Raw genomic sequence first — 12,764 nt, forward strand, 5'->3', positions numbered from 1 at the left:
CTCACTCTTTTTACACATACTGTACTTCTCACACTATTTATCGACCCATTGGCAATTACAATATGACAGTGGCTGCTAAGCAGAAAAAGCTATTAGCTAAAATGCATAAAATGAGATTTTTCCCAATCTGATGAATGTACAATAGCAAATAGCAATAATCATGCTATTAAGCTATGTGTATTAATTAAACAGCTCTGGTTACAAGTGACAAAGAAAATATCATTCTTTTTGAACTGCAGATTTCTACTCTCTCTTATAAATCTTTGTCTGTTTAGGGATCTGAGTACTATACACCTTCCAAAAAAGAAAAACAAGCCATTCCGCCATTATTGATTTAAACAATATTATTAAACTGGAAAAATAACCAAAATACCTGCAAAGGAGTTTCATATGAAAAACAGTTGTATCTAAATACTGTGGTCTCTCCCTAGACCAGGGGATGGCTAACCATTCTTCAGGGGACACAGTGGGTCCTGGTCTTTGTCCAAACCCATCCAGCACAGACACTTTAACCAATTAGGTTTCTGCAGAAACATGAAGCATCTGAATGCATCAACTGACTGCACTTGTAAGACACAAGATGGTGAAACGGTGTCTACTTGATGGGCTCGAATGAAAACCTTCACCCACTGTGGCCATTTGTGGAATTGTTTGTCCTTCTTCTTCTCTAGACCCTAATTGGGCCTCTGCATGTTCACTAGTCTTTGATCTATCTGCTCTATAGCTGTGGCGTTGGTGCCCCGGGGGGACTGGGTTAGTGGGGTGTGGCCGGCAGCTTGGTCAGCCCTCATGGGGTTGCGTGGATGCCAGCCAGGGAGGTGCCTTTAGGTTCCATACTGGGTGCTCCCTTCTCGGCCCAAGGGTAGAGGTCGCACCTCTCCTCACCTGGCTCTGCCATCTCCTCGTCCCACCTGTCTGGGCTCCCGATGGTAGCACTTCTTCCACTCAAGTCCGTGGTGATGGCTCCAGGCATTCTTGGGGTGTTGGGGTGGGATTCTGTGCCTCCTGCCTCTTGGGGTCAATCAGTCCCCTATTGCCGGTTTGGGGATATGGCACCTTGTCAGGGTGCTGGGATGGTTTCCTGGGGTTGTGGGGTGGGGCAGGGGTCTTGGCAATCGGGCCTGGCCCACACACTAATTCACACACTCTAGACCTCACAGTGTAAATATTTACACTCTGAGCACGTACATTTTCATTCTGGGTATTCAGATCCTTCCCAGCTCCCTCGATTGTAATGCATCATACAACCGTCAATGTGGGGGTCTGGGACTGACGGGCTGAGGCAGCTGGTCAGGTGCCGGCCCTTTGCCTGTCCCACCTCATCCACACCTATTTTCAATGCACCACATACTGTACATCATACACAGTTAGGAAGGCTGAGGTGGGTGTTGCAGTGGCTGGGAAACAGTTCTCCATTTCTGTCCCGCCGCTCCTATTTTAACGCATACACTGCACCTTCCATCACAGTTCCTTCACAGTGTTGGCGTTAATGGTTTCCTGTCAGGGATTTGGTAATCATAGTAATTGGGTGGTGGGTGGGACCAACTTTTCCTTTTGTGTGGCTCCTTAAGCGGGGCTTCCTCTTCGTCCTGGCAGGTGGCTGTGATCGGAATGGGCTGGGCTCCATCCCGTGGTGGCCTTTTCATGTTCTCTTTGTCTCCTTTGTCCTATAGCCCTACTTGAGCCCCAGCGGCAGCAAGCGCGCTGCCTTGCAACTTCTGTCGTTCTCCCACGTAGTGGTCCGTCCTGCACTGGGCCTCAAGGGCGGATATCCCGGCGGGTTTAGGGCGGCAGCAGGGGGTGCCGGCTTGTGGGTGGTTTTGGGTGTTGGCTGGGGCTTCTTCTCCCAATTCCCAAAGGCTGGTTGGTGTCCACCCTAAGTCCTGGGGCACGGACCGTGCTCCATTGGCTATTGCCACAGGCAGGGGCTATATTGAGCTTGCTCTCCCTGAGATGGCAGTGGAAGCGTATGGCTTTCCCGTACACTCCCATGAAGCAGTCTCATTTGCCACAGGATTAACACACGTTAGAATGGCCGCATGACTAATGCCCTTGAATAAACAGTGGGATGTCGACTTTTAATACTCACTATTCATTTCTTCTAGTTTCACCACTTCGCATTACTAACATTGTTTGTGCACTCATAGCAACGCTGCTTATATTTAAGTATCATATATATTTAATGATAGGTTTATTTTTGTATCACTATTCCCTCTCTTCTGTCTTTCCCTCCTTTTTCTCTGTGCCCCTAAATGCCTAAACCCTTTTCTGTCCAGCTGCTTTCTCTGAATAAACAACACAATATAAACAACCACGATGGGAGTACATCAAACTCCCATGTGTCACGTTAAAACTGTTTAGCCTATAAAGGCACGCAGATTCAGTGCCTGAGCAGCTGAACAGGACAGCTTTAAAATTATAACAAAAATTACAAATGATCACATCATGCTGTGTCTGCTCTGTATTATTGTTTGAAATACAGTAATTTTTCGTTTTTCGTGTTTAATGGGGACCAGAACCCGCCGTGATAAGTGAAAAACCGCGAAGTAGCGCTTTTTGTGTGTTCAATGTATTTATTCAAATTTAGCATTGGAAAGAGATACATATTAGACATATCTTTTTTCACCTTTTTCCAAAAGTATATTTAAAAAAATAAGAATTATAATGTTTATATATTTTAATCAATTTTTTTAAAGCACTTCAAATGTAATAATTATGATAAGTTTTAAACGTGTGACTGCCCCACCGTATTATTTTTAAACAAGAATAAAGTAGTAGTAGAAAAAATTCCTGGCTTTATTAAATGCTTCACTAAATGAGTATATATGCACATGTACATATGCAGCGCTTCAGAAATTCTTGAGTCTGGCAAGATCAAACACATTGATTCGTCAATCATCGTTAACTTAAATAAACAACTCCAGTGCACAACGTGCACTGCCTGCCTGATGAAAAAAGAGCAGGGAGAGGGAGGGTGCGAGAGGGAGACTGGGATCGGCTCGGGACAGCTCATCTGTATTTTTAATTTTTTTTTATTAAAGAAAAATCCGCGATGGACTGAAGTTTTAAGCGCGAAGTAGCGAGGAATCGCTGTACAACAGTATTATTGTCCTTTAAAAACATTTATGTTATTATTATTATTTTGGTACTCGTGACGTCTCTACTTAAATTATCTACTTAAATTAATTATAATTAAACAAAGGAGATAGAGTTGTGAAACGCCAAATTGATGTTTTATGCTAATTACTACATCTTTGCTCAACCCCAAATAACATGCAAATTTATCCCTAAGGGTTGTGAGTGTTATTTTATTTTATAATATCAGAGCAATTAGACTGTATGGTAATGCAACATGAGAGATGGCCTGGCTGGTCCACCAATAATGTTAGACGAATAAAGTAGATTACAAAGGGCAAGGCGACTGTGCTATCCAAATGACTGAAGTTTTTTCGTAATTATATTGTAAAATGATTACTTGACATACAGAGGAAACACAAACCAATAGTTCCCTTTCCTGTTGTTTATCTCATAGACAGAGAAACTGCAGCCAAACAAAGACACAGTATTCTTCAGGGATGGAGTGCGAAGGATCGACTTTGTGTTGTCTTATGTGGATGACAAAGATGGAGAGAAGAAACAGGTAACAGAGGTCACTTTCACTGTCCTCCTGGGAAATTGGCACGTCAAATGCATAGCAGTAGAGTCCAGATTTATTCACCTGTGCTTTTCCCACAGAATTTATTGACTTATGACAGTATATAATTAAAAGTGCATATTCACATTGTTGATGCTGCTTTCCTTATTAACATACTGAAAATGGATACTTCACCATATCTGCATGAAGGGGACAACATGTTTCAGTACAAAAGGGCTTAGGCATAGAGGCATTCGAGTGTTAAGCTGTACGCTAGCTGTGATCTGCTTTTATTACACCCTCTTAACCATGTGTGTAAAAAAACACTAGAAAAATGACACGCTGCCGTTAGTTGATTACTCATCATTGTTCTGCGGCAAACTGTGGTACTTTTAGCCTCATTACACAATCCAGAAGAGGAATATTTGACACCAACTATATAGGAAGTGATGGTAGTAGCTTCTTTTCTATGGACACATAACATGAAACTAAAATGTTTTACACTTAATTATGTTTGATATGGAAGTTTTAGATAGTAATCATTTAAACCTAATACAAAGGTCATGCAAATAAGTCAGTCACATGAAAACACAAACAGCAGTGATTAAAGGAAGTAGGAGCTTTACATAAAGCAAACACAATTGAATTGCTTATTTGTCGTTTTTTAAGACATTAAGTTAGAGAAATGTTTTCAAAATATTTTTGCTGAGTTGTTGTGCAAAGATTTAGGAGACAGGCTTATTTCATGGTCTAATTTAAGCTGCAGTGGTAATTGGGTATATTGAATACCCAGTGTCACTTATCGCGGCATTTTTTTTCCTTTACTAGTCACTGCACGGGGGCCTGTGCCCAGCAAATGTTTTGTTTGCACTTGCACCACCCCCAACCTTGTGCTCAGAGTGCTGTCGTGTGTAGATTACAGGAGTAGGCTTTGGCACTCCAACATTCCGAGCCTCGTGTGATTATTTAAAAGCATGTAAGAGCTGTAGATAATATCCTTAAAAATTCATTGTGGGACTATAAAGGGCTACTGTTTTCTCCCTAGCAACTCTCCTTCATGTCCCCCACATGGTTTTGTGGTCACTGAGAAAGAGACAGCTGTTTACCAAGCAGATGATCATGGTGAACAGGCAGTTTTGTTTTAACGTTACCGGGTGGACAGAGCCCCAAATGAATAATAATGTTGCTCCAGACCTGCTGGAAGTGAAAGTAAGCAAGTTGTAACCTTGCATGGTCATCAGGATCAGTCATGTTAACTCTCAACTTGTTTGTACTGCCTTCTAGTGGAGTGAATTTTAATCACTACTTAAGGTGACGTAACCACGGCTCTGTATCTTTTGTTGTTTTTAATTGATTATTCTCGAAACCACGGCCGTGTATCTTTTGTTGTTTTTAATTGATTATTTTAATTTGGTTGAACACTTGCCAACATTATGAATATTGCACTAACTCATCTTCACTAATCTGGAATCTAATCTTTCTTTTTGCAAGCACTGTGCTTATTGTTGCCACATGAACACAGAGCTTACAGAAAGAGTAGATTCCCATCTTTCATCATCAAAAAGTTTGTTTTTACTCTTTCGTCCTTCACTTATGAGCAATTGAACATAATAAATAGCAATGTTTATATGTCTTTGGGAGTGAATGAGTTAATAATAATAATGATTATTATTATTATTATTATTATTATTGTTATAAGGATGCATTCTACAGTAGGCCTATATCACAGCAACCACCATAGCTGGCTGGCTAATATGTTTCTTTGCAAAAATTCAAAATATTGGAAGGAAAGAACCTCGATGGGGCAAACACAGGCATAGACTAATGACAAAGAAGAAAAGAAAGATGTGGTTTGTTAAGTGCTTGTTCTGCTTTCATTCTTGTGATTTTTTTTCCCCCTCCGTGTGTTTGTCCTTAGGAGAGGAGGAGGGAGTTTGAGGCTAACCTGAAGAAAGCTGGCTTGGAGTTGGAGACAGAAGACAAATCTGTAAGAAACTGTAAAACCGAGCACTACCACCATCTAGCGGACAAAATGAATTGGCACAAGATATTATTGGAAAACATTAAAGGGAAGGCTCATATGTAGACACAGCAACACACTCATGGATTAGCTACTGATTTGTTTTAAGGTTAAAGGTCAAACTTTCAGAATATGCCCTTCGTCTTTCCCCCCGTTGTTTCTTATATCAGGACTCTAAAGACCAGAAGACATACTTCTTGAAGATCCACGCACCATGGGATGTTCTGGCCACCTACGCTGATGTCTTGAAAATAAAGGTTCCCTTCAAAGCCAGTGATATCCCTCACGGCCGGGATGTTCCTCTGGAGTGGCTGTCAAATCCTTTCCGCTTGCCAGAGCACATTATGCACCCTCAGCCTGATTATTTTACGTATCCCTTTGATAAAGGCAAGACTGATTTCTTCCTCATCAATGACAAGGATACTTTCTTCCCGCCATCCACAAGAAACAGAATTGTGAGTGTATCTCTCTTTGATGTTTATTTCGAGTGTTATTTATTTGCATAAAAATGTTGACTAATTGAACACATACGGAAGCGTATTGCATTCACAAGAAAAATAAAAAATTGGGAGCTTTTTTCTGAGTAATTTATTTTGGAGGTTGCTTTTTGAATTAATTTTTTTTTCAACTGTCCGTTTTTCTGAATAATTTATTTTTGGGATTGTTTTTCTAATTTTTTTTTTTTTTTTTTCAACATTGTTTTTCTGAGTAATTTATTTTTGGGTTTGTTTTTTGAATTTTTTTTTTTTTCCAAATTTGTTTTTAATTTTTATTTTTGAGGTTGTTTTTTGAAAATTATTTTTTCAGCTTTGTTTTTCAAATTAATTTTCTAGGGGATGTTTTTTTAAATTATATTTTTCTTCTCTTTTCTTTTTTTTCTCTCTCTTTATTTATTAAACGACCTCAAAAGTAGATTACTCAGAAAAACGAGAGTTCAAAAAAAAAAAAAAAAAATAGCCCCCCAATTTTTTATTTTTCATGTGATTGCAATGCACTTCCGTAAATATATTTACAAGATTTAGGAAAACAAAATTTGCATCTTTCTTCTTTTTCCCAGGTGTACTACATCTTAGCCAGATGCCCATATTACAAAAATGGACAACAAGACAAAGATAAGACAGGAATCAAGCGATTACTCAGCAATGGGACATACACAGCAGCTTTCCCACTTCATGATGTATGTCACAATGTAAAAACTGACATCAACAGACTATTAGAAAAAACATTCAATTAAAAACAATTTTAAATATTTAGTGGTTTAACATCCTTCCCATGTTTCCCACAATTTATTTTACTTAGGAAACCTTTCTTCTGTCTTTTCATTTCAGTGCCGTTATTGGAAAAGAGCAAGAAATGCTGAATGTGAGAGTGAGCGGTACAATTTATACTCGCACTGGGCCAGATTTCTTTGCTTTTACAAAGAGCAGCCACTTAACCTCATCAGGTATGAAAATTGGAAACGCATTTTTAGTTAATGTCTCCTCTTAAATTACATATTTCTCCTTGAAGTCACACATATTGTTGAAATGAAACTGTTCCCTTAGGAAATACTATGGGGAAAAGATTGGGATTTACTTTGCATGGCTGGGATTCTACACTGAGATGTTATTCTTTGCTGCTGTCATGGGTTTTATATGTTTCACCTATGGCGTGCTTAGTTACGACGACAACATTTCCAGGTTGGTATGAAAAGATTAAAAAAACAAAACAAAAAAAAAAACATAATTCTTTACTTGACTTGCTCCTAAAGTTTAAAGCTCATTCCATCTTTTAGTCTATGTGACGGCCATTGGTTTTTATACAATCGCCTTTTACTTTGTCATTTTCTTTATTAGCAAAGAAATATGCGATCCTAATATTGGGGGCAGAATCGTGATGTGTCCATTGTGTGACAAAAAGTGCTCTTTCTGGAAACTCAACTCTACATGTCTCTCATCCTGGGTAACTTAATCCTCTTTTGGCAGTTACTTTTTCATGATTGTTTACAGTCTGTAAGGATTAAAATACGACCTACTGAGTCAGCAACATTCCACCATGTCAGTTATAATTGTGTCACTCCCTGTGTTCTCTTCCAGCAATCCCATCTCTTTGATAACGAGGGAACAGTGTTCTTTGCCATATTCATGGGGATTTGGGGTGAGTAACTCGCAATCCTGCTGTAATTGTCTATATTCACCGTCAGATATTGACCGAAGTCTTTCACAGTGAAGAATCAGACAAACCACATGCTACTAATGTCCAGATCGACTTTCCAGTATGATTTTGTTACACATTGGGATTATCTGTCTAATTGAGCACACTGCAGCCTTTGCGCAAAGTCAGAGGCTTTTTTAGGATATTTTTGGAATAATGTAGCTCTAAACTACTAGAGGTCGACCGATGCGGGATTTTCAAATATCGATGCCGAAACCGATATCTAAAAAAATTTTTTTTAATTCAGCCGATTGCCTATATCCAAAGCTGGTTTTGTAAGTCGATATTAGAGGCTGATATACTTTTATTTTAAACATGTACATGATGAAAGGCTTTTTTTAAAAATTGCTTCAACAGTCTCAAATTTACAATGACGACCTGAGACCTAAAGGATTCATTCGTTCTAGTGCTACCAAACCAACAAACACAGGACTTCCTTTTTCTGATGATACACTCGGCAAGAACAGTTCATTAATTTTCCAATAATTAAACCCACCAGGATATCATGATAAGATGTAAACAACTGAGAGTGAGCGTTTAAGAGGATGCTTGCCATGCTAATGCTAATGCTAACGTAACTGCTACACTAATGCTATGAGTTACATTTAGAGCAGTGGTTCTTAACCATGCTAAAGGTACCGAACCCCACAAGTTTCACATGTGGATTCACCAAACCCTTCGGAATTAGATAATACAGCTTTCTTTTTTTTTTTTTTTTTTTTAATTTCGAACCGATATATCCAAGATAGCAAGCTAATCATTTTGTATATCCCTGTTCAAAATTCTTCAAAATTAATAACTGGTGAAAATTTGAGACCATGCTGCCCATTGGTCTGTTGTATTCCCTCATATCAAGGGCAAGTCAACCTTCCACTGAGCAAACCAGTTCTTCCTCCTATCAGATCGAGGGTTAGCAGTTAAAAGAAATGGATTAATTGTTCCCCCTTCTTTTTTGATCCAAACTCAAAACTCCCCTGTTCAGACTCGCCTGTCAATAATAATCCCCAATTTCTTTGTGTTTTAGTCATCTGCTACTTATTTTTTTATCTATTAGTTCTGTTTTTATTGTTTTTACGTCTCTTTAGTATTTTATCTTTTTTTCTATACGTTCTATACTTTGCTATTTTTACTGTTTTCAATCTTTAATATGTTTAAATGTCTTTTAAAATGATTGTCTGGTGACCTTGAGTGCCAGAAAGGCGCCTTCAAATAAAATATATTATTATTATTATTATTATTATTATTATTATTATTATCAAGCCTGTAAATTGGGAGCAAACTAGTCCAAAACCTGGTCTTAAAAGCCACTTTGCCTAGATTTAATAACCGTACGAAAATAGGGCTCTGCATTTCACCTTCACCGAACCCCTTAGACCAGGGGTGCCCAATCCCGGTCCTCGAGAGCCCCTATCCAGCTTGTTTTCTGTGTCTCCCTCCTCTAACACACCTGAATCAACTAATCAGGATCGTTATCAGGCTGCTGCAGAGCTTGCTGATGAGCTGATCATTTGATTCAGGTGTGTTAAAAGAGGGAGACACGGAAAACAAGCTGGATAGGGGCTCTCAAGGACCGGGATTGGGCACCCCTGCCTTAGTTACTCACTGAACCCTTGGGGTTCGATCGAATCCAGATTATGAACCACTGATTTAGAGTGTAAGGATCTCTCAGTACACACTTTATAAGGCTAAAGCAACATTATATTCTCTCATGCAAGATAAAAAAACATCTTTGTGACAGCCTGCCTTTAAGCTGTTGCAGGGTCCTTCCGGGGTCCTACCATCAGTCAGTGGTGGCCACAGTTGTCCACACAGATGCCTGAGCAAAATCCTTTTTATTGGCTTTTTTTCTGTTAATCGGCATATGGTTGATGTTGAAAAAAAGTCCATATATCGGCCAGATTTATCGGTTGACCTCTAGAAACTACCAAATTATACACGTCTACTAAATTTAAAGTATAAAAACAGGGCACAATTGTTTCATAAAAGAAAGAAAAAAATCACTTGAGATAATTGAAATTACAAACACCCTCACTTTTCCGCAAATATACTTTCAGTAACTCTATTTTTGGAGTTTTGGAAGCGGCGTCAAGCTCGATTGGAGTATGAGTGGGACTTGGTGGACTTTGAAGAGGAACAGCAACAGCTTCAAATTCGGCCTGAGTTTGAAATTAGGTGTACAAATAGACGACTCAACAGGATTACTCAGGTGCACTATTGCCTTTTTTGAAACATGACAACAATTATACACAAAACCATAACAAAGTATGTCAAAGTGCAGTATATTAACTAAATCTAAATCATCAACTAGGAAATGGAACCATATCTTCCAGTCAGTAGCAAGTGTGCTCGTTTCTGCCTCTCAGGAGCTACGGTCATCTTCTGGGTATGGAAATGTTCCACGTCAATGGTTTCACAATGGGCCACGCCTCATTACACAACCGATAACAGAATGTGTTTGTGTTTTCTCTACAGATTTCTCTGATCCTAGCCTGTATTATTGGGGTCATAGCATACAGGCTGGCTGTGTATGCTGCCTTTGCAAGCATCATTAAGGACCCAATGAGGAAAATCCAGGTGGTGGGCAGGTTCATCACACCACAACTGGCCACTTCTGCGACCGCCTCTTGCATCAATTTTGTCATCATCATGATTTTGAACTTCTTCTATGAGAGGGTGGCCATATGGATTACTGATATGGGTACATTTAAATCACCTTTCTGCCTGGACATAACATGATACAATAGTTGATAAAGTTTTTTTGTTTTTTAATTTTCATTATCTATTCTCCATCAGAGATCCCAAAGACTCACCTGGAGTATGAGAACAGACTCACCATGAAGATGTTTCTATTTCAGTTTGTCAACTATTACTCCTCTTGCTTCTATGTGGCCTTCTTTAAGGGCAAATTTGTAGGATTTCCTGGTGAATATTCATACATGTTCGGAAAGTGGAGCAAACTGAGGAATGAAGAGGTGTGCAACACGGGTTTTAATACGCTGTATGTGTTTCAACCCATTGTTTTGATGCCTCTTTACTCTATTGCTGATCTAGTGTGACCCTGGAGGCTGCTTGATAGAGCTAACTACACAGTTAGTGATCGTCATGGCTGGAAAGCAACTGTGGGGGAACATCCAGGAAGCCCTGCTACCGTGAGCCTTTTAAATTTTACTTCTCGTAGCCCTATTTTCAACTTCTATCTGAATCTCTAAGGCTAGGTTCATACTGCAGGTCTTAATGCACAATTCATATTTTTTTTCATATGTTTTTTTGTCATGCCCATTCAGACTGCCTTTGTCCATTTAGCCCGTTTGAGTATTACGCATGCGCATTAATTCGCAGTTTGACATGCGCTGAGCAAACTGACCCGCATGTGCAGAAGCATCAAAACATATAACTACACATGCTGGCCGTATATGTCATTCCAGGATGATCATATTTTGATTTCCAAAAAGAGGACACAAATGTCAGGCATTAAAAATTCCCGTTTAGTCTTATATTCAAGCGCATACATGCACTGTGGGTGCATGACACATGCACATAAGCCTTTCGTGTTTGCGTCAGTTTGCCCTGACTCGGCCATATAAGCTTCATTCATTCATTCATTTTCCATGCTGCTTTTTCCTCATGAGGGTCGCGGAGGTGCTGGAGCCTATCCCAGCTAACTACGGACAGTAGGCAGGAGACACCCTGAGCTGGTTGACAGCCAATTACAGAGCACAAGGAGACATACAACCATTCACGCACACTCTCATACCTACGGACAATTTAGAGTGTTCTACCATGCATGTTTTTGGGATGTGGGAGGAAACCGGAGTTCCCGGAGGAAACCCACGCAGGCACGGGGAGAACATACAAACTCCACACAGGAAGGCCGAAGCCCGGGATTGAACCCTTGATCTTAGAACTGTGAGGCAGACGTGCTAACCACTCAGCCACCGTGCCGCCTGATGGCTATCAATCAAACAAATTAACCATCAGCCTAGCAAGTGTGTAGAAAGAGTTGGTTCAATTCACCTTACTTGACGTCTTGCTAGCGGTACACAGGTGCTCTCGTCCTTCGATGATGAGTGTAGTCCTTTGGCTCCAACATAAGCAATACTGAAATATTGCTCATTTGGCGCACAGAAAGAAAATCGTGCATTGTCAGAGTTACCCTTTCTTCATTTTATTCTTGTATGTCTGTGGTCAAACCCGCCTCCTGCGTAGAAGCCAAGTTCAGGCTACGCGCTAACACTAATGCACAGCTACGTCGCTGCCGTTGTTCTGTCAAATTTTTCTCCCTTATAATATTTTGCTCCCAAAGCTTTTGTGGCAGTGAATAAGCCCTCTTTTACATTCAGTTGAACTGTCAATGTTATCCAAAAGTATGGTGTTAAATCGCTAAATAAAAAGCGCTAAATAAACCAGTTACATCATAAACATACATTTGCCACACAAAAAAAGCGTAAATTAATGCCGAATGACACGGTTAAGACGTTAACAGTGAGAGAGTTGTTGTGTGCGGCTAACATACAGTAGCATGATGTGTTTGAGGAGAACTTTTCTACATGTCCGTCCATGATCAAACGTAAGTAAATATTCGTTTCTTTAAAGAAAGTTTGTATTGTTTATTTTAGGGCTGTCAAACGATTAAAATTTTTAATCGAGTTAATTACAGCTTAAAAATTAATTAATCGTAATTAATTGCAATTCAAACCATCTATAAAATATGCCATACTTTTCTGTAAATTATTGTTAGAATGGAAAGATAAGACACAAGATGGATATATACATTCAACATACGGTACATAAGTACTGTATTTGTTTATTATAACAATAAATCAACAAGATGGCATTAACATTATTAACATTCTGTTCAAGCGATCCATGGATAGAAAGACTTGTAGTTCTTAAAAGATAAATGTTAGTACAAGTTAT

General features: G+C 39.4%; 1 protein-coding gene across 3 annotated transcripts in view; it reads left to right on the forward strand.

Annotated features, from left to right (window-relative positions):
- The window catches only part of ano5b (anoctamin 5b), a 44,066-nt gene that overhangs the window by 25,082 nt on the left and 6,220 nt on the right, over positions 1-12,764 (forward strand). For all 3 annotated transcript variants that reach the window (XM_057839725.1, XM_057839743.1, XM_057839734.1), the window contains 13 exons: positions 3,533-3,640; positions 5,553-5,621; positions 5,825-6,109; positions 6,712-6,831; positions 6,983-7,098; positions 7,199-7,333; positions 7,490-7,595; positions 7,730-7,790; positions 9,902-10,053; positions 10,156-10,230; positions 10,320-10,545; positions 10,641-10,819; positions 10,899-10,996. In XM_057839725.1, the coding sequence (XP_057695708.1) occupies positions 3,533-3,640; positions 5,553-5,621; positions 5,825-6,109; positions 6,712-6,831; positions 6,983-7,098; positions 7,199-7,333; positions 7,490-7,595; positions 7,730-7,790; positions 9,902-10,053; positions 10,156-10,230; positions 10,320-10,545; positions 10,641-10,819; positions 10,899-10,996 (1,730 nt within the window). The remainder of the gene's footprint in view (positions 1-3,532; positions 3,641-5,552; positions 5,622-5,824; positions 6,110-6,711; positions 6,832-6,982; positions 7,099-7,198; positions 7,334-7,489; positions 7,596-7,729; positions 7,791-9,901; positions 10,054-10,155; positions 10,231-10,319; positions 10,546-10,640; positions 10,820-10,898; positions 10,997-12,764) is intronic.

The sequence above is a fragment of the Corythoichthys intestinalis genome, chromosome 1 (genome assembly GCF_030265065.1).
Source record: "Corythoichthys intestinalis isolate RoL2023-P3 chromosome 1, ASM3026506v1, whole genome shotgun sequence".
Lineage (NCBI taxonomy): Eukaryota > Metazoa > Chordata > Actinopteri > Syngnathiformes > Syngnathidae > Corythoichthys > Corythoichthys intestinalis.